The sequence below is a fragment of the Coffea eugenioides genome, chromosome 1, assembly GCF_003713205.1.
Source record: "Coffea eugenioides isolate CCC68of chromosome 1, Ceug_1.0, whole genome shotgun sequence".
Lineage (NCBI taxonomy): Eukaryota > Viridiplantae > Streptophyta > Magnoliopsida > Gentianales > Rubiaceae > Coffea > Coffea eugenioides.
In genome coordinates, this window is record NC_040035.1 from 5893508 (window position 1) to 5915499 (window position 21992).

The window sequence follows — 21992 nt, forward strand, 5'->3', positions numbered from 1 at the left end:
GTTCAATTGCTGTTCCCATGCTTGAGGGCAAGCATGATTTAGATGTGGGGGGAATTGATAGGGTGTTAATTGTTAGTAATTTTATTATTAATTTCCCCTTTGTTCTTGCCAAATATTGTTTTAATTAGTAATATTTACTTATATTTGGTATTTGGACTTAATTTCAGGGATTGGAGCAAGAAATGCTAAAAAGAAGATTTTATTAAGAAAAATCCTCCACACGCTAGAGCCTCCCGTGGATATACAAACCTGGCCCACATTGCTAAGAAGAAACGGATCTCCCTTTTCCTTGTGCTGATGAAGCGGCGCCGACTAAAAGTCCTCTTATGAAGAGGAAACGAGAAAAGTGGAATTGGAGGGGCTTTCTTCTTGTACTTTGACTCTCAATTTGTGCGGGGACCACGGGAGCATTAGTCACTTTCCTTTGGTCTTTAAGTGAGAAACGTAAAGGCTTGAAAAAGGGAATTCGGCATAGCTCCAATTCTTTTGCTCTTTGACTCCTAATCCGTGGGGACCACTAGATAGTATGAGTCATTGCCCTTTGGCTTTAAAAAGACAAACGTGCTGATCAATAGTTTTAACTTAGACTTTTAGCATAGTTTAGTTTTATTCTTTCTTGGTTCCTTTGATGGCCTGAACCTCAGTTAAATTACTTGGAGATTTTCTCATGAAGCGTGGCTAAGTTTTTCTAGTCGAAGGTCAATTTGAGGACTCGGTTTCGAACATCTGTGAGATCTAATTATTTTACTTATTTCTTTTATTTATTGGTATTTGTACGTTTCCTGATTTAATTGCCTATGCTTGTTATGTTATTTGAATGTCAAGGGTCCGATATTCGAGTTAACCTAATAATCTACTTTCAAATTAATTGATTGAATCCGTAATTGTTCAATTGATTAATACCAGTGGCGACTAGCGTGATTGGTTTCATGTTAGGGAAACGTATGATCTAACTTAAACAAACCCTCGTAGCGTGTTTGTTGGTTAGGATTGGGCTTTTCTAATTATTAATGCAATCGAGTAATTAAATCCTATGGTCGTACCTAGGGTTATTTCTTGGTTAGAGAAATAGTTAACGGTCGTACCTTAACTATCGAGAAATTAAGGAAAGGCTGGTTGTTCGTCGCGTGTATGACAACTATAACCAATCTAGTAATGAGTAATTGAATTATCTTTGCATCGATGATCAGTTGAATGGACCGTGTCTGAAAAGTTGCACCTTTGGCTAGAGTCATATTGGTTATTGATTAATTTCTATTTATTTCTATTAGTTGTTTTATTGGTTAGTTAATTAGTTATTTTATATTCTCCAAAAAAACCCCCCATGCGCTGAACTCTAAAAGAAACGAATTATCCCCAGTCCCTGTGGATTCGACCCTACTCACTGCTATATACAAAATTTGTATTTTTCTTGAGTAGGTAATTATTATTGCACAGGCCGACAACCTGTCACCAATTTCCAATTCCAATGTAGCAATATTTTTCCTCTTTGTAATTGGGCTTGTGTTCTCAAGTAACTTGAAAAAATCTTTTATGTTACTTTACTCTTCAACAAATCTTGATTTTAAACCATTTTATAGGGCATGAATGGATCAATTAGGGAGAGTGTAGAACAGTGGGGTTCAAATTAGCGAGAGTGTTTAGAGCAACAAGGGAAGTAATTGTCCCACCAGCGGGGAGGAGGGAAGGAGGGGAGGCATTTGAAAATATTGGCGGAGATAGACTTGATGCAGGCCCTGCCGAGAGGAACGCTGGTGAAGATGGAAGGCGTGAATACTTGGGTACAGTTTAAATATGAGCGTTGTCCAGATTTTTGTTACAAATGTGGGATAGTAGGTCATGGGAACAAACTGTGCACTGGGGGAAAAAATGAGGGGCAATCGAGTAGGGAAGGCCAGTATGGGGCATGGATGAGAGGGGGGAACATAATGGTGTCCCCTTTGCAAATTGGGAAAACGAATGACATCGAACCAAACCACAGGGCTGTGGTAGCACCAACAACAATTAGAATGTCCGGAACAATTGCTGGGGCAGTCAGTGCTAAAGGGTCTGGGGTGATATCTGAAACAAGTACCAGAAGGGAGGAAAAGGAGGGTACGGACAAGGACAAAAGAGAAGCAGCAACTGAGGATAAGTGGAGAGAAATTCTGGGAGAAAACAACGAGGGGGAAAAAATAAGAGAGAAAGGAGACAAACATGAGGAACAAAACACAGAGGGAAGGGAGCGTGAAGTGGAGGAAAATATCGAAATCAGTAAGGTAACAGTGGTCATGGGGGAAGGTATAGTCCGAACTGAAACTCTGCATGGAGAGGACATGGTGATGGAAGAATGCATTGACAGCGAGGTGGCAGCCACATCTGAGAAGAGGAGCTTGCTAGGTACGGAACCAGATATGATACATAAAAAGTGTAAGTCCCCTGGTAAAGGAAGGAAACAAGGTGGGAAGAAGCAATGGAGGAGGAGTTTGCGTACCATAAGAGCACTAGTACGGGAGCTGACTGATAATGGAATCCTGAGCAGGCTAGGTGGAAAACGGAAAGAGCAGGAAACCAGACAAGACATAGATCGAATGGAAGAGGATAGTGTAGAAGGTCCAAAACACAAGATATCAAAAGTGATTCAAGCTATGAATAAGCGAGAAGGGGAATTGGAGGCTAGCCCCGCAATGCCTCCACCTAGTCAATGAAGGTTGTGGTGTGGAATTGTCGAGGTGCAGGAGGCCCCTTGACAATTCCCCAACTAAAGTAGGTAATTCACCTCCACTCTCCTAGTATTGTGTTTTTGAGTGAGACAAAAAATCAGGAACCATTTATGAAACTGGTCTAAAAAAGAGTTAGGATGGAGAATGGTTATGTGATGAACTCTAAAGGTAAAGCAGGGGGACTGAGGAGGCAACTTTGCTGAATGTACATGGTACGGACTGGTATATTGCTGCAATGGTGGTGGATAAGGACACTAATGAACACTGGTGGATGGTAGGAATCTATGCAAGTACGGAGGACAGTATAAGAAAGCAACAATGGAAGGCTATAGAGGAAAAAAAGAGGGAATGGGGTGATAAATGGGTGCTAGTGGATGACTTTAATGACATTTGCTCTAGAGGGGAGAAATGGGGAGGGAGAGAAAGGTCGGAGGGGAGTTTTAGGGATTTTAATAGCTTTATTTCTAGGAATGAACTAGTGGATATAGGATATGAGAGAGTACCTTGGACCTGGAGCAACACATGGGAGGGGAAGGGGGGTGATAAAAGAAAGGTTAGACAGATGTTTAGGTAGTGTGGGTTGGGGTGCAAAAATATGAGAAAGCTATTTATGAGCATGTGGATAAGGAGGCATCTAACCATTGTCTCCTACTTTTAGACACAAACCCGGTGCAAAAGAGAGTGAAAAGGAGGTTCTATTTTGACCAACGATGGGCAAAAGACAATACATCTGATGTAGTCATAAAGAAAGCGTGGGGAAAAGATCAACATGGTTCTCGAATGTTTAAGGTGGTAAGGAGAATAAAAGAGTGCAGAATTGCATTTATCGAATGGAATAGAACAGTTAAAGGCAATACAAGGGCAGTAATTCAGGAGTTGAAGGGGCACCTGAAAGCATTAAGGGAGAAAGAAGAGTTGAGTGACAAGGGAGCCATTGCAAACCTGAAGCTACAATTAAGCAAGGCACATAAGGATGAAGAGCTTTACTGGAGTCAGAAATCAAGAAGTAGGTGGCTCAAAGAGGGGGACAAAAATACAGCCTACTTTCACTTAAGTGTCATGGCAAAAAGGAAAAGGAATAGGATTAACATGCTACAAAAGGCGAATGGAGAGTGGTGTAGGGGCGAACAGGAAGTGGTAGAGGAACTGAACAAGCATTATAAGGATCTCTTCACCTCCACGGAACCTATTGAGTTTGATGATGTGCTACAAGACATACCTCGCACTATTTCTCATCTTATGAACGAGCAGTTGATTAAACCAGTGGACGAGAAGGAGATTAAACACGCTACTTTTTCCATGTTTCCTAACACAGTCCCTGGAGTTGATGGTATGTCCCCTCTATTTTTTCAAAGATATTGGCACATCATTAGAGCTGATTTGGTTCATGCCATTACTAGTTTTTTTCACACTAGAAACCTTCTCAAATCTGTCAATGAGACTATCATTTCCTTAATCCCAAAGGTTGATAATCCTGTGATGCTCTCTAATTTCAGACCTATTAGCTTATGCTCAGTACTATACAAAGTTATCTCTAAAATATTAGCTAATAGGTTGAAAACAGTCCTTTAGTCCTGCATTAGCCCCTCACAGTCGGCCTTTGTCCCAGGGAGACAAATCTTAGACAATGTCATGATTGCACATGAAATCTTACATTTCTTGAAAAACAAGAGAACTGGAAAAGTAGGCTTCATGACCATTAAGCTAGATATGTCCAAAGCTTATGATAGAGTGGAGTGGAAATATTTGGGCAGAATTATGATGCACATGGGTTTTTGTCCTATCTTTGTTCAATGGATCATGGCTTGTATTTCCTCTGTCTCCTATTCCTTTAACTTGAATGGACAAAAGGTTGGATTCATAAAGCCTGCCAGAGGTATTCGTCAAGGAGACCCCTTATCTCCATACTTGTTCATCTTGTACACTAAAGGCTTTTCTAATTTAATCACGAAAGCTGTGGATAGAAAGATACTAACTGGTATCAAAGTCAGTAAAGACAGCCCCACGGTGTCACATTTATTTTTTGCAGATGACTCACTCTTGTGTTGCAAAGCAAGTAAGAAGGAAGCTCTGAAGATAAAGAACATTATCCAACAATACGGCCAAGCATCTGGACAGGTTGTGAACTTTGAAAAATCTGCCATGTTTTTTGCTAAAAATACTCCCATTCGGATTAGAAAGGAGGTGAGTAAGGTGCTGGATAACATGAGGGAGGCTCAAAGTGGTAAATATCTAGGCCTTCCTATGACCATAGGAAGAGCTAAGAAACAGGTGTTTGGGTATCTGAAAGACAAAATCAATAGCAAGTTGCAAGGGTGGAAACACAAGATGCTCAGTCAATGGGGTAAAGAGGTATTGGTCAAGTCTGTTATCATGGCTATGCCAAATTACATCATGTCATGCTTCAAACTTCCTAGAGGGTTGTGTAAGGAGATTGGCTCTAGGATAGCTAGATTCTGGTGGGGAGGGGGGGAAATGAAAACAAAATGCATTGGGTCAGATGCGTTTAAACTAGTTTTTAGGTTAAACTTTTCTTTAAATTTTGACCACCTTCTTGTGGGCAAGATAATCTTTTCAGATTAGAGTCAATACAAATGTAATATTAAGGGTGCGTTTGATAAAACTGAAGTTCGAAAACTGAAATTTGAAATTTGAATCCATTAAGGTATTGAATTGTTAAGTAATAAATCTAATAGATTTGAGTGTATATCACATTCAATAATAAGTGAATAGTTTATCACTTAATTTTGGGAATAAATTTTGTTTCGAAAATTCAGTGCCACTTAATTAATCCAGATATTTAATTTTTGGTTATTAAATGTGTCTGACCATATTAAGGTCTGAATCTATTAAATTTAAGTGTTGAACTGGATTATTAAACATGATCTAAGTACATGTATAATTACTCTTTTGTTCTTATTTAGTGTGAATTGGTCTTTTCTTCACGTAGGATGACATCAATTTTTCTTAGGCTACTGTCTTAACTGTTCAAGTGTCAATTGTGTAGTAGAAAAATAGTACAAAATAGATTAAATTGCTTTCCCTGTTGATAAAAACACTCCTCTCAAAAAGCGACAATCTTTTCAAGGAGCATGGAGTAATATATTACTTTTATTATTGTATAGTCTAATAAAGTGACCTCTGCATATACACACACACACACTTGGTTAACGTATTGAATTAAAAATTAAATTTCTTCTATAAAAAAGTAAAATAAAATATTTTGATCCATCATTGATCAATTGATAAGGTAGAAAAAATTATAAGTAAGAGGTCTAGGGTTTAAAGTCTCCTACTTACAAAAAACAAAGATCAAATTTAAACATGAGTTTGTGGATAAGAAACATGGCATTATATAACAATTGAAATCCTAAATGATTTAGAGCTAAACTATAATTTCAAAATAGTAAAATTGCATAAAACATAACGATGGACAAAAGTAGGTACACATGGAAACTCAATAGAATTAAAGAAGTTGAAGCAAAAAGTTGTATATTACTATGACACTACAACAAAAAAGGCCTTTAGCGGCATTTAAAGGTGTCAGTATATAATATCTAACCTGACACTTTATCTATCCTGACACCCAGGGCGAGTGTTGTCCCTTCCAATGTGGGGATAGCCTCAAATCTTTAGCAGCATTCAAATGTGTCAGGCAAACCATGCTGCTATATCTTTACCTCTGCCAACAAAATCCTTTTTTTTGTGATAATAGAAAGTGTCTGTATAGCGTTAGGACATCAGTAGGGAATCAGTAGGATATCAAATTTATGAAGGCATCTTGAGTTGTCTTAATATATGGCTTTAAGGACACATAGCCATGTGAATCTACAATGTGTTGGACGACATGCCCATTTGTTATTAGTGTTTTTCGAAGCTTAAGCTATGCTGACACTTTTAATTGCCAGGAGAATTTTCTCTGTTTTTTTTTTTATATGGAAGCAACCTGCAATTAGTCCTCCCTGCTGTACATTCCATCAACCAGAATCCCAAGGGACTTGTAAATTTATCCCAAAGAGCAGAATGCATATAGCAATGTAAAAGAAGAAGTCGATACTGAAATATAATTCATTGAATTAAAAGTCGATAACAAGTACTAAAATCGCAAACAAGTGCTAAAAGCAAGTACTAAAATTCCAAACCAGTACCAAAAGATTGTCATTTACAATAACTTGAAAGACTTTCTTGTGCACAAACTAAAAGACTCTCATCCCTAACAAGTTGAAAGAAGTAGAAGTAGCTTCCAAACTTTCCATTTTGTTGAGAGTCCTCAGTCATAACCATGAAGTCCCCATCATTCTTCAGCTGTTTCCACCTGTGCACAAAAGACCAAGGGGATCATTAGATCATCATAGCTAGAACTAAAATTCCAGAAAATCTGCTATGTATTTAAGTGCATATCTCACCAAATGACAAGGCCAAGCAACTGGTGCACCAAGTGCATCTTGAATTGTTTGCTGCAAATCATATGGTCTAATCAATTGCTCACGTGGACTCATTGCAACTTGTATCTGTATTTCACACCAGTTTGGCCCAAGAGCTTGTCCCCCGACCTCATCCAATGGATTCAGACTCCGTAAATATCCCTTTGCCACGATTTTTGTTGGGTCAAACAAACTTTTTAGTGAAACCATATTCCCTACCTAGCAAACATCCAACAAGTACAAGAATCAAACTCATGCCAAATTCCAGATTACAAATGCAAAAGTTTAGAAGTTGTAAATATTTACTCGAATAGGTCGCGTGGCTCGCGATGGAGCATGGCTTGACACATTGTTAGATGATGATGAAGGATGTCTCGGGCTGTCAATTGGAGAGCCCCTTCCATGTTGAACTAAAACCATTTTCTTCAAGCTGGCTATTTCATCATCTTGTCGCTGAAGCCTTTCCTCCAAACGGACCAATGTTGACTGTTGTTGAACACTTATACGGTAGCATGTGTTACGACTAGGAATGTCTTCCCATAAGTCCGTTGGATTCACACCGTCACTAAACAAGCGAACATGACCATGTTTGTCTTGCCCAACCACCTGGGCAAATATATCATCACGACCAACTGGATCTTGCGAATCCGATGGAAGCTGATTTTTCAGCTCAGTCATTTTTTCCTACATAATAAAGGAAAACACTTGTTATTGCAAAAGACTGTCTGAAAACATCCATGGTAGAATTGATAGGCTTGTGTTCTGGGATCCTTACCAAATTCTCAGCAACTATGGTACTTGATGGAGTTCCATCGGCATGGGTATAAAACTTATTGAACATTTCTACTCTAGTAGGAGGTCTTCCCAACTGTTTGGACTATAAGAAATTGAATCGTTTTAATTATAGTTTTAGCATTTAGCATATAATTAAAAAACAAGCTAACATAATGAAACATGTACGAGCAAAAAGATTAGCAACTAAAAAGTTGATGAGGTATCACCAAGTGGTTCCGAAGATGAGCAAATGATTTTTTTCCGATTGTGTGGTTCATCTTCTTCTCCCCTCTAGCTTTCTTGTTCCTCTCACTTAGTTTCTAAATTTCAAAATCAAAAGCAAGATTACAGCATTGAATAAACACAACTTTATGAAGAATGTTGTAGCTGATTTGTACCTTTGCTTCTTCACTTTTCCAATAAGCCCAAAGTTTGATCCATTGCTCTTCCCGTACCCTTATGTCCTTTTGAAACCGAGCTTCAGCATTTGGCACGGCAGGATCAAAATAGTTAGCCTTTAAATCTGCCTTCCAGCTTCTCCATTTTTTGCCAATAGATCTTAAGGTCCAAGCTTCCAGTCCCATAGGCAAAGCAAACCTTTCCTGAAACGTAGTTAGCAACAAGAAAATCAACACAACTTCACAGTAATTTTTGTACAAAGCATACATAATACAAAAGCTACCATTACCTTTATCACTTCTAACATGTCCATTTTAAGTTTCCTTGGCATCTTAAGCCATGTTTCAACATCTACTGGACAATACATACCATTCCTAGCCAAACTGCCCAAGAATTCAGAGAAAGAGGTTTTCTCACTTATTGGGATCCCATTGTCATCGAGTTTAATCTCAATCCGTGGAAGTTCCTTAGGCCGACCCCAAATTTCTTTCATAAATGTAGGGCCTCGGGTTTTCTGATGTACTTCACTTGAATCATTTGTAGTTTCTTTTCCTGTATAAAATAAGAAAAATGTGCAAGTTATGAACATAACAAAATGCACTTCTGGAATTGGTTCAAAACAGTTAGTAATACCTGCATTGTCCGAGTTGCATGACATGAAGGTGGTGTCACTGGAATGTGGACCTCGAGAGTCCTGATTTGGACTTTGTTCAGTTGCTTCATGCCTTGTTCCAAGTGGAGATTGTTGAATTGGAGAGTTCTGGCAGTGCTCATGCGACTTGGAACCTCCATCAGCTTGTTGAGTGACTTGGTCACCTGATTCATGTATTATTCCCAATGTAGAATTCTGAATTGCAGATTGAGGTGCCCGAGCAGCTTCTCCTTGCACTTGTTCAATTACATTTTCATGGCTTGTTCCAAGTGGAGGCTGCTGCCTTGTTTCATGACATGAGGGAGGTTGCTCAATTGGTTCATCTCTCAATCCATTTGCAGCGCGCTTACATTTTCGACCTCTACGGGCCATACCTGCATAATATTTGAGTGAAGAAAGGGACAAATGTAAATGTTTAAAATTTATTGGAGCAAACACTCTACCTATAGTTTCTTTAACTTACAAATGCTATTATAAAGAAGTACTACTTAAACAATAAAGTGAATAAACTGGCATGACAAGTTACAAATGGCATTCTTTAAGAATAAACCAGGGGAAGACTATGGAGCTGTCAACAGATCAGAGAAACAAATGGGGAATATACGATTCAGTGCAGCAACTAAGTTGCCTATGATCTGAGATATGAATACGCCCTGCCATTTTATGGCAGAATACTTCCTGTCTCTATGATCTCTCACAAATTGGTATCTTTCCCACCTTATTCACTATTGAATTTGTCATAGGCAGGTTTGATAGAAAAAAAGTAGTCAATCAGGATAGGTAGCTTTAAGAAGAGCAAGTTTACTCTCCTTTTTATTCAGCATCATAAAGCTTGCCGGCTGCAAGCTTACTTCAAAGCTTTATAAAGCTTTACTCTCCTTTTTAGGTTCTGATTCTTTGAGTTTAGCTTTCAGAGGAACCTGCTGAATCATGTTGTTATCCTAGTCAGATTCGTATTTGTTGCATATTGTAGCCTCCTCACCAGATTTTTATTTCAATAGTAAGTGAAACATTAAAGCTTGTAACCAGATTTTTATTTTCCATATTGTTCTGAGAATGATGCCTATGATCAAAAGTTGGTATGCTTATGCTCAATGAGGGCACAAGTAGAAGAGTCCACGTAATTTTAACTTCAGTAATGGAGCAAACTAATAAATGATTGTCTTGAATTAACGAAATATACTTGGCCATGTGATAACCAAAAATTGCAGAGGATAATGTATTCTACCAACAAATACAACTCTTGGTTATGAAGCTCTACTGAATACTTTTATTTCCAGATTCTGACATAGTTCTGCATTTATCAAGAACACTAATTCTATTGTTCTAAGATAGTGTCTCATCTAAACAAGAGCTCAAGCTTTACGTAGCATTGACGCTTCCAAACCAAATTACTTCTTTTTTTGTTTCCATAGCCACATCCACAGTTAAGGGTTGACACTTAACAGTAAATGCACAAACACTTTATCCAATACAATTGTAACAGTACAAACAATACAAAGGCGTAGAACAGGAAGGAGACGAAGAGCATCACGGTGAAAGACTGAAAACGAGAACCCATCACCAAAAACAGATGGTTGAAATTGTACATTCAGTTCACAGTAGCAGTCTCCATTCGACCAGGCTCACCTAGAAATGTGCTTCTCAGAATCGTGCTTTTCACACCGCCACCACCCCCCAAAGCTTTTCACACCACCACCACCCCCCAAAGCAAACACTCTACCTAGAAATGTGCTTCTCAGAAACGGAGAAGATGCTTGTCAGAGATGGGAATCGAATAGCCTAAAAACTAAATCTACCATGCAATGCAAGAACATGTCTACCATGCAATGCAAAATTAGACACAAAATACTGAAATTACCTCAAACTAAGGCTTGAATCCCTAACTTCTCGGTTTCCCCAAGCTTCAAGATCTGAATTCCACCCACCACCCAAGCTTTGAAGCCCTAATTTCTGATTTGTTGCCACCAAGCCAACACAATAGCCGAATTAGGGATTTGCCTGGTGCGAGCTCAACCAAGTTACCCAAATGGGTGCGAGTTCACGGACGGCAATTGACTCAAATTGGTGGTGCGAGCTTGAAACAGAGAGAGAGGACAAAGGCAGAGGACAACAAGAGAGGGAGAAGATGTCTGAAATAAAGGCGGTACTAATGACGCCAAAGTAAATTAGTCAAGCCTCTTGAATTTTTCAATTTGCCGCGCTACTAATAGCAATTTTTGTGTGTTTGGGCAAAATTTCGTTAAAGCTATATAACAACTAAAAATTTGGTTAAAGCTATATACAATATAATATAACAACTAAAAATATAAAGGCTAAAAATCTTGTTAAAGCTATATACAATATAATATAACAACTAAAAATTTTGTTAAAGCTATATAACAACTAAAAATGTAACAAATAAAAATTTTGCAAGAGCTATATACAATATAATATAACAATCAAAAAATTTGTTACAGCTATATAACAACTAAAAATATAACAAATAAAAATTTTGTTAAAGCTATATACAGTGTAATATAACAACTAAAAATATAAAAATAATTAAAAATTTTGAGAAGCTAACAAAAAACATTCTTTTAATCAAAATGTTTTCGCTTACTCAATTTATTTTATGCTGCTAGCAATTATGTACGGCTTGTAGTCTAACAAGCCATTGGTAGGATCGAATTAGTTTATGAAACAAGAAAATTAACTTGTGAATACATGAAGTTTCCATTGACAAACATTTGGATTAGAATTGATTGAACATAAAATTGAATATATATATATATATTCAATGTTTTCAATTCCAAAGCAATTGCCATTGAACTTTGTGTTAATTAGAAACTTCCTATCACTTACAAGATCTTACTATTGAACTTTTCAATGATTAACCTTAGGCTTACACTTACAACGCATTGATTGAACATAAACATATAGTATGATCGGTTTGATCGATTTGATCGTGCTTGATCGGTTCGATCGTGTCTCCTTTTCACTTTGAAGGATAATCTAAAATTGTGACTAAACCGATTAAATTCGATCAAAGATCAGTTGGACTAGAAAGCTCTATCGGAATTAACTTTTTGTATTGTTATTGGTTTAAAAAATAATTTTTTCATGGTATTAAAAAATTATTTAAGAAATTTATAGATTAAAGTTTCAAAATATTTCTATTGATAAAAAATTAGACCTCGGGTTATTGGGAAAAAGAATTGGCCATAATATAATGATTCACAAATGTAATATTACAGCTTACAATTAATGGAATTGCTTATAAAATAATGACCAGTATTTATGCAGCCCATTGGGCTCTTAAAATGAGTAATGGGTTCCTTGGAAAGTTGGATAGTTTTATGTTTGGTCTGAAATGATTTGCACATTCCGTACGTTGCCAATTGTTCTCCCCAAATCATAGCCTCGATTGCCAATTGTTGTCATGCCATTAAAAGAAAAATCATTCCAATACCATTTTTATGAATAAGACTGACGATTACTAACCAAGACTAGAAATCCAAAAACTAGACCATAGGAGTATCAATGAAAGAAAGGCCTTAAAGAGCAAATTAATACACTAGTTTTAACTAATACACCAAGTCTTTTATCACATCTGTCAGAAGGCTTAACATGACAAAAAACTAAGAATGTCGGTCATATTAGTAAAATACAAAAAAAAATGCAAAACCATCGACAAAAGGAAATAAAGCCTAGGCCTAGCAATTGAAACAGAGAAGAATAGGGCCAGTAAGCTTCAAAGCTATAAAAGATTCTAAATCAAATTATATTGGGACAAATCAACTTCAATCCCAAGTCCATTCTTACGAACCCAACTAATTTCCTCATTTTCATTCTCAACAACAGGATTGCCAACATCACTTTGCAAATATGTCTCAACATCCATAGTTGTGCCCATGTTATATCCAGCTCTTGCAGTGGTAGAGATAACCACTTGCCAATCCTTATCAGTTGGATCTTCCACATAAAAAATCTGTGATGCATGTGAAGCGAGTATAAATGGCTCAACATGAGGCCTCACGTTTGCAAAATTGACTAAAGTAAACCCATCAGCATCTTGTTTAATTCTCGAACCATTTGATATCCAATCACATTCGAATAACACCACCCGACGACCTCCGTAAATTAATTCAATCATTTTTTTCAAGACGCCGAAGTAAACTAGTTCACTCAAAACTGGATTTTGATCCCTTATACTTGCAAAATTGGATGTTGTTGCATTGACTGTAACACCACTATTCTGCGTTTTTCTTTTCTTCTCAACTTCTTTGGTGTGAAACCGAAATCCATTAACAACAAACCTGTCATGTTGGATTCCAACAACATCTGGACCTTTAGCAAGGAACCTCAACTCTCTCAACACCGAAACATTTTGAGGAAGTTCTAACTTGTCAATCTGTAAAAAAAAAAAGAGTAAATAAATAAATAAAAAAAAGATGAAACTATATTTGAAGTCCTACAATTCAAATTGTACTTAATATTCAGAATTTTACTTACATGTTCAGCAAACCAACATGCAAAATTTTCGCTGTGCAAGCGCTCTTTTAGATGCTGTGGAATTTGAGGATGTCATTCTTCTATCAATATACGATGCTGCCTAGAAGTACATGAGTCAAAATTGTAATCATGCATTGAATTCTACAATAAAATTTTAATGCATCAAGTTGTAGTTGAACTTACTCTATGTAAGGTGTGACAGCATCACAATTAAATAAAATATACTGATGTGCTTTACTCAAGATATGAGCATCAAAGACTGTTGGCTTGCCCCTCCCCAAAGGATGTCCTGATTCAGAGAATATATCTAAACCATCTTCAATTTCCTTATGTACTTCTTCATTTCTGCTTGGACGATTGAATTTTGTCTCAACATAGTCCGCAAGATACAATGAGCAAAAGTTAATGCATTCTTCTGCCAAGTACCCTTGAGCAATCGAACCTTCAGGCCTACTTTTATTTCGAACATAAGATTTTAATGTTCCTAAGTACCTAAAGTATCATCATTCCAACCTCTCTAATTAGTTCCACAAATCAAAGAAAGCAAAAAAGGAATAAACATTTAAGGCATAATGAGAATTACAAGCAGTACCTCTCTATAGGATACATCCAACGATAATACACCGGCCCACCTAATTTCACTTCAGTTGCCAAATGAACAACTAAATGCACCATGACATCGAAGAAGGTTGGTGGGAAGCATTTCTCAAGATCGCAGAGTATGACGGCAATTTCACTTTCCAAACGAACCACATCTTGAGGACAAATAACTTTAGAACAAAGCTGCCTGAAGTATCTACTCAATCGAATCAAAGGATAGCGCACTGATTTTGGCAAAGTCTTTTTCAAAGCTATAGGCATCAATTGCTGCATTAGGATATGATTATCATGACTTTTAAGCCCTGAAATTCTTGGTGATTTTACTCGAACGCATCTTGAGACATTAGCTGCATAACCATCTGGAACTTTCACTTTTTTAGCACATTGCAAAACATAGTTTTCTGTTTTTTATCCATTGCAAAGGAAGATGGAGGTAAGTACACCTTTCCAGGTTCTGTCTCAATGGGATGCAGCTCTTTTCTTATTCCCATTTCTCTCAAATCACGGCGGGAATTATAATGGTCCTTTGCTTTATCCTCAATATCCAGCAATGTCCCCCAAATATTTTCACAAACATTCTTCTCAATGTGCATGAAGTCAAGATTGTGTCTTAAGACATTATCTTTCCAATATGGCAAGTCAAAGAAAATACTCCTCTTTTTCCAATTGAAAGGCAGCTTCGGATTACCTTTCACAAGTTTTCCAAATTTAATTTGCAAGTCTCCCAATTCACTCACAATCATATCCCCGGTTTGCAATGGTGGTCGCTTTCCATGTTCTTCGGTGCCATCAAAGAATTGGGCTTGCTTTCTAAATTTATGCTTACTATCTAAGAATCTCCGATGACCATATAGCAATATTTGAAACTATGAGTCAACCGTCGTGCATGAGTGAACTTGTGACAAACAGGACAAGCATATTCACCTTTAGTGCTCCAGCCAGATAACATTGCATATCCAGGGAAATCACTAATGGTCCACAACAGAGCTGCATGCAATTGAAAATTTTCTTTTTGGGATGCATCATAAGTTTGAATGCCAAAATCCCACAATTCGGTCAATTCTTTAACTAGAGGCTGTAGATAAACATCAATATTATTCCCAGGAGAGGATGGTCCGGGTATTAACAAGGACAACATGAAGTACGGTTGCTTCATACACATCCACGGAGGTAAGTTATATGGTATTAAAACTACAGGCCAAGTACTGTGTGTAGAACTCATGTTGTTGAATGGATTAAACCCGTCAGATGCCAACCCCAATCTAACATTTCGACAATCCTTAGCAAATTCTGGATGTAGATGGTCAAAAGTTTGCCAAGCTGGAGAATCAGCTGGATGTCTCATACAACCATCTTTTGTACGTTTTTCCTCATGCCATCTCATTTGAGATGCAATTTTAGAAGACATAAATAGTCTTTGTAATCTAGGTTTTAAGGGAAAATGCCACAACAATTTTTGAGGAATTTTCCTTTTTTCCCCAGTTGGATCATTTTCTGAAGCAACCCACCTAAGCTCGTTACATGTTTCGCATGAAGTCCTTTTCTCAGCACTACCCCAATAAAGAGAACAATCATTAGGACATGCATCGATCTTTTCATAACCCAACCCCAATGTATTCATCAATTTCTCAGCCTCATAGTAAGAAGACGGCAAATTAGTCATGGCCTCTGGAAATGCTTCTCTCAACAGCTCAACAAGCATATTAAAAATCTTGTTACTCATCTTACCCAGGCATTTTAGGTGAAGCAAACGAATAATGAAAGACAATTTCGAGAAATTTTTGCAACCACTGTACAAATCCTGTTGAGAATCATCAATCAATTTGTAAAATTTTTCAGCCTCTGAAACAGGAATGTCCCCTTCTGTATTCAATTCATTTGTTCCATGTGGTATCCCAAATACATCATGGACCAAGTCTTGCATGTCATTAGTCCCATTTGAAACCCCAATTGATGTATTTTCAGAATTAGATGTGGCTTCATTGTAGTTTGAAAGTTCTCCATGTGCTATCCAATTATTATAACCCTTGATAAATCCTACCACTTTCAAATGATCATATGCTTCCATTTTTGTCACACAAACACCCATGCCGCAATCTTTGCAAGGACACAAAATCTTTCCGTCACAACTTGATCTAGAAAATGCAAAGTTTAGAAACATTTGAAGTCCTGTCTCGTACTTTTCACTTGTTCTTGGAAAATCCATCCATCTTTTATCCATACTTTGAATATAAATAAATGTCCTCCAACAAGCTTCCAAGAGCATGAAAACAACAACTACACATTAGTACTTAGAAAACTAGACAAATCCCATAAAATCATTGAGAATAAGAAGCGCCCTGATTTTTTAAACTCAGGCCATGGCTTACAAGTCCCTAATTTCAAGTTCAAGAATTTACAGTCTACTAAATCAAGCAGCCCAGCAAATAAAGGAAATCAACAAAATGCAAAATTTCTCAACAAGCTGTAAAAACAGAATTTGCAAGCAAGCGGATAGAAATTTTATTTACCTAATACCAGAACAAAGCCCTTCGTACCAACTCCTGCACTCGCGTCTTCGCAAAACTCCTAACTTCAATCTGAAATGTCAAAGGTTAAACAAACACATGAGCATGAAGACTAAAGGTGAAATTCAAGAATCTTACTAAATTTCCATCAAAGTATAGATACATCTCTGGTGTGTAGTGAAATGTGAAAGAAAGAAGAGAATCTATCTAGCTTTTTATTTTATACTCATAATCTTTTTTTGGTCTCAGGAGTACAATTTCATGCACATAATCATAAAAATCAAGTCAACTGTGGGAGTAGAAAAGGAAATTAAACATTCTCCTCATTGTTGATTCATTCCCTGATCAGCTGACTACATACAAGAAATAGAAGTCATGAAAACTTTGCCCAGCTCTTCCTCTTGATTATTGAGTGGAGTGCAAAATTTTTAGGACTTCTGGATTGAGGACTTTCCCGTATCAAAATTTGAAATTATCCTTCAGGTAACATCAATGAACATTACTGGAGGTAAAGAGAGAAGCAGGAAGAAACAGAGCTATGCCATTACTGGAATGCAGAAGCTCAAGCTATTTGTAGCAAAATGGAGCTATCGATTTCTATATGCAATGCACATTGGCTGCTAAGAGAAACCGTTAATGCACTTTGAACACCACAGAAAAGAAAATCATTTGGATGATAGGAAGAAAGAAACTTACAATTAAACATAAGAGAATGCATGCAGCAGCCCCAGGGAACAAAGCGTACCAAAAGTTGAGGCGATGCAGTTTAGGAGCATCAATGAACAACAGAGGTAAGCCGGCAGCTGCCATTAGTACATATGATGTCCCATTTTAGTACAAGAACAAGATTTGGCAGGAAAAGGCTACTGAGATTCATGAGTGTTTAGTTAGATACCAGGTGGATGTATTGCACGAGTGCAGATCATGAATGCTATGTCATCCTGAACTGGGAGGGGTGGAAGTTCAACAAGAAAATGGATAGGGGAAGAAAAAAAAGAAAAAAGACTAAAAAATACAATACAGTTTTACAACTATGTTTCATATATTAACATTAAAAGAGATTCACAGAAAAAAATGAAAAACAGGGGGGAATTGACATTTTATCGAACAGGTTATGGGCAACAGCTTCATTGTGTTTACCACTTCAATTTTGGAACAAGATATGCGCGCCTGAAGTATCTTCCCGCTTTCCCAATGTAGAGCTCCGTTCTTCAGCTTTTACTTCCTGCCTGCCCTTCCAGATGTCTTAGCCGAGGGATTTAAAGTTGAGGTTAGAAAAGATGAAGATGGTTGTTTGCGGAGATAGCTTCGATTGCTACCAACATTCTGGACTGGCCGAGAATGCTTGTATGCTGAGAGGTGAGAGAGATGAGAAGAAGAAAATTTTCACCAAGTCCTTTTGCCGGCAAAATGAAACTTCACAGTACTTCAGCAAGTGTTTTGGAGCCAAAATAAAACGATGTCGTTTTCTGTGTTTTTTCGTTTTTTTTTTTTTGGTTCATCTCACACTTTCTAGAGTGTCATCATAGGTAGCCTAAAGGCACATTATTATTTGTATATCATGATAAAATAAAAAAATTATAGTACATATTATTGAATTTATTAATAAGTGTCATGATATGTTTACTATAATGGCAGAAACCAGCAAATGTCCTTATAGACATGTCAGGAAAGGTCATTTTTGTTGTAGTGCAAGTTTGAGCATATTGCTGATGGAATCCAAATCTTTGCACACATTCCAATTATATATTTCCTCATATGGTTCATCTATCAAACAAGGTCAACAGCTAGCATGCAGTTAGAGTTCAAAATAAAATAACGAAGAGTAGTATAATAGTTCTGCATAAATTACCTGCAAAAGTAAAACAACCACATCCAAGTGTAAAAATAGGCAATTCTTCATCTTAAAATTAGATAATATTAATAGATGACTTTCTGAGAAGTGCATTCTTCATTAATTAAGAGAATGCTTTAAACTAATTTGATACATACAGGTTTTATCAATTTTTACACCAAAAACATCATTACAACATTTCTAGCCACACAAAAACAGCCAGGCGATATGCAACCAGTGAAAATAAGCAAATTTAACCTATCCAATCTGCAGAGCCAGGGGAACTACTAGCATCTACCTCCTCTTCTCTGTCGATGATCTCACCTGTAAACAGTGCTATTCTGTTCCTCTATTACAATCACAGAATGCAACATCCTCAAATTTCCCAAGTCATAATATTTTGTCCACCAGTATGAAGATCAAACTCTCAAACTTTCTGACTACCCTGTTTCAGTTTCTACAAAGAAAGTTCATTTTGAGCAGCTTAGTATAAGTTTCAATTTCAAGAATTTCATGCATTACAGATTGGAGTAAAAGGTCAACCAGCCATGCTATACATAAGGCTCACCACTGGAGCTCCAGCTTTTGAAGATATTTACACTAGTGCACACTGTGCCCCAAAAGAATACTGAAATCAGGTATAGTGACCTTTCAACACCTGTTCTTTATTTGCTTAGGACCAGATTCTTTAACACTATTTTAATCCTCCTCAACAGTGTACACTTTTGGTCTTAGTCGCATACAAAGAGAACAAATGGAAAAAAAAAAAAGGATGAACCTTACAATTGTAATTGATAGTCAACGAGATTTCTTCAGGCGTTTTGGGGGCCTTATGGTTTCTTTCTTGGAATTCTCTGTAATTTTCAGATCTGTATGAGACTGCAAGCATCGCCAAGGAAATGCAACATGGTAAGCTGATTTTCCAATAAAAGGATCAATGCTCACAAAGATAAGCTAAGCATTCAGTTATAGTGAGAAACGTTGCAGTAAGAACATACATCTTCACCACAGACGAGTTTAGCTCTTTTTTGTTACAAGATAATGGAGCTATATGATTGAAGAAACTTTAATGGAGTTTTGAAAAGATTACCCAGCTTCGCTCAACTAATTAAATTGAGTTTATCCTAAGCATGGTCAATGTTTTCCAGTCATGATGCATAACAACTCTTCCCAAAAGATACTCATATCCACACTACCTGGAATCTTAGCCTATTGCCTAACATGTCTCATAATCTACTCGTCTGATCTTAGCTTATAATAAATACTGAGCCTATCACAATGCCCAGGTTTCACTTTTTATTTGTATTATTACTCATTCCAGCATGTGGCCATATCAAATTTCTTACTTTTTGCTTTATTTGTGTTTGTGATCAATAAATGTCTGTGAAGTAGCTACTTGTGACCATTCTATTAACTTAATTTCAGAAGTTTGAGTCAGGTGAAAAAAGATACATGAATTTATCAATTTCATAGAAAATAAAAAGTAAATGATTAAAATGGTGATCACTAAAACCGTGCCTAGATTATTGAAAACATTACTTTTGGCAAAATTTCACCTTTAAATTAAATTCTAGTGTATTGTACTTCCTTAACCTCTTCCCTCAGTTTGTCCACTGAAAATTATATCAGCAAATAGAACAACTTGAAGTTCAAGGCTCCTGTCAATTACTCTGTGAATACATAAAAATTTAGAATCACCCTATCACATTATTTTGCTGAAACTCTCAAATTTTATTTCATCATCTTAAAGTTAGAAGACAACAGAAAGAGCAAAGCATAAAAAACATTCTACCTATTTCTTAATTTCTTCTTTCTTTTTGGGTGTTTGTGTGTCTGGCAGTGGTAATTCCATTCAGAACTTAATTCAAGAAGGTTTCACATACTAGTTTATATCTAGTGCAATTGATGGTATTTATTTATTTATTTTTGTGTCATAATGAGGAGCACTTAAATTCATTTGCTAAGATAATTGATAATCTTTGTCCTATCATTGCATGTAAAGTAAGCTACAAAAGTTTGAACGCACATTTCAAACACAATGAAGCAAATTCTATGCAACTTGAAGGAGCTATCTATGTAACCTTGTTTAGCTTTATTTCAAGGGTAAAATCTATAGTGTATTCAGCTAATCTAAGACAGGTGTGGAAAGGTAAAGAATATGGCAAAGAAGCAGGCACGTGGAAAGGTAAAGAATATGGCAAAGAAGCTGATATGTACGGAGGATGAAGGGAATATTTCTACAAAAGCAAGTGGCGACCTATAAACCCGTTGGGGGATGGGGAAATGTTGCGTACTGCAGAAGCTAGAAATGTATTGGGGTGTGACGGAATTAACATAAATATAATGGGTCTACGAATAAAACACCGAAAAGGAAGCGTAAGCAGTACTAAACACAGCCATACTTGACTTTGAAGCAACATATGGTCATTATTGAATAACGAGTTGAGAGCCTTTAAGAAGTGAAACTTAAGAAAATAAATGTTTGAAATATTAAGTTTTTTAATTATCTAATTTATTTTGATTATAGACGTTCTAATAGATAGTCATTTGGAGGACTTCTAAAGCTGAAGTACTGAATCCTTTTTGGACTTTTAATAAATTTGAGTTATTTTTCTTTTGATTTCTCACTTTTCTAACAACTTTTATCTAACCTACTAAATTTGAATTATTAAAATTGATTTTAATTGTTATATTAGTAAAATATTAACATTTGTGAAAACTGGGTTCGTGGGAAGACAGATTGTTGCCTGTTTCACATTTAATTGAATACAAATATCTCTACTTTACTTAAAGCGTCCAAGGTTGAGGAACAGTGAATTTCAATTGATTCTCCCGATTATGGGCATTACATCAACAAAATACTATCTATTTATGGACATTTTACTCTGAATCATTACATTTATGTAAAATACATAAATATTTATAACTAAAATTGAAAAACTGTTACACTAATATTTTTACGAAAGGAAAATTGGTTGTCCTGTATTTAACATAAACTGATTTTTATGAAAGTAAAAAATATATTGCCCATAACATACCGTCTTTTATTTTTTTTTTGTATTTCATCAACAAAATACTAGCTATTTATGAGTATTTTATCTGAATCATTACATTTATGTAAAATACATAAATGTTTGTAACTAAAATTGAAAATGTGTTACACTAATATTTTTATGAAAGGGAAACTAGTAAATTTTGTATTTAACAAATTTTAAATATGTGAAAGTAAAAAAGTTTTGCCATAACATACCAGCTCTTTATGAGTTTTTTGCATTACATCAACAAAATACTAACTATTTATGGGTATTTATACGAAAAAATGCACTTTTCATCCTCAAAGTTTGGGTGGTTGGCCAATTTTATCCTCAAAGTTTCACCCCAAACATATTGCATCCTCAAAGTTTCGTAATTTTGGCCAATTAAAGACAATTGACGAGAAATGAAGAATTGATCGTTAGAACCAACGATTTTACCCAACAAAAAATGGGTAAAACCGAATGGAGTCATTTTTAACGGAATAATTGCAACAGACAAAAAGCTCAATTCTTCTCCTTCTTCCCTCAGCCTTTCTGCAACCCCAAAATTTTTTTGCCAATTTCTGGAGTT

General features: G+C 36.4%; 2 protein-coding genes across 2 annotated transcripts; one reads left to right on the plus strand and one right to left on the minus strand.

The window, feature by feature from the left end:
- Positions 1 to 2937: 2937 nt before the first annotated feature.
- Positions 2938 to 5673, plus strand: LOC113766368. The gene is made up of 4 exons (XM_027310568.1): positions 2938 to 3241; positions 3361 to 4032; positions 4312 to 5054; positions 5653 to 5673. Exons 1-4 carry the CDS (start codon positions 2938 to 2940, stop codon positions 5671 to 5673), a joined length of 1740 nt encoding a protein of 579 aa, XP_027166369.1.
- An 8740-nt stretch (positions 5674 to 14413) lies between these two features.
- LOC113766373 lies at positions 14414 to 16134 on the minus strand. Its single transcript, XM_027310572.1, has 2 exons — positions 14970 to 16134; positions 14414 to 14874 (listed from the first exon to the last, which is right to left on the minus strand). The coding sequence occupies exons 1-2, from the start codon at positions 16132 to 16134 to the stop codon at positions 14414 to 14416; spliced, it is 1626 nt and encodes a 541-aa protein (XP_027166373.1).
- Between the last annotated feature and the right edge of the window lie 5858 nt (positions 16135 to 21992).

Coding starts and splice junctions, on each gene's coding strand:
- LOC113766373 (XM_027310572.1), bottom strand. CDS start 16,134: ATGGGTGTTTGTGTGACAAAAATGGAAGCATATGATCATTTGAAAGTG. Junction 14,875..14,969: donor ATCTGGCTGGAGCACTAAAG/GTGAATATGCTT, acceptor GGAGATTCTTAG/ATAGTAAGCATAAATTTAGA.
- LOC113766368 (XM_027310568.1), top strand. CDS start 2,938: ATGGTGGTGGATAAGGACACTAATGAACACTGGTGGATGGTAGGAATC. Junction 3,242..3,360: donor CACATGGGAGGGGAAGGGGG/GTGATAAAAGAA, acceptor TCCTACTTTTAG/ACACAAACCCGGTGCAAAAG. Junction 4,033..4,311: donor CACAGTCCCTGGAGTTGATG/GTATGTCCCCTC, acceptor CCTTTGTCCCAG/GGAGACAAATCTTAGACAAT.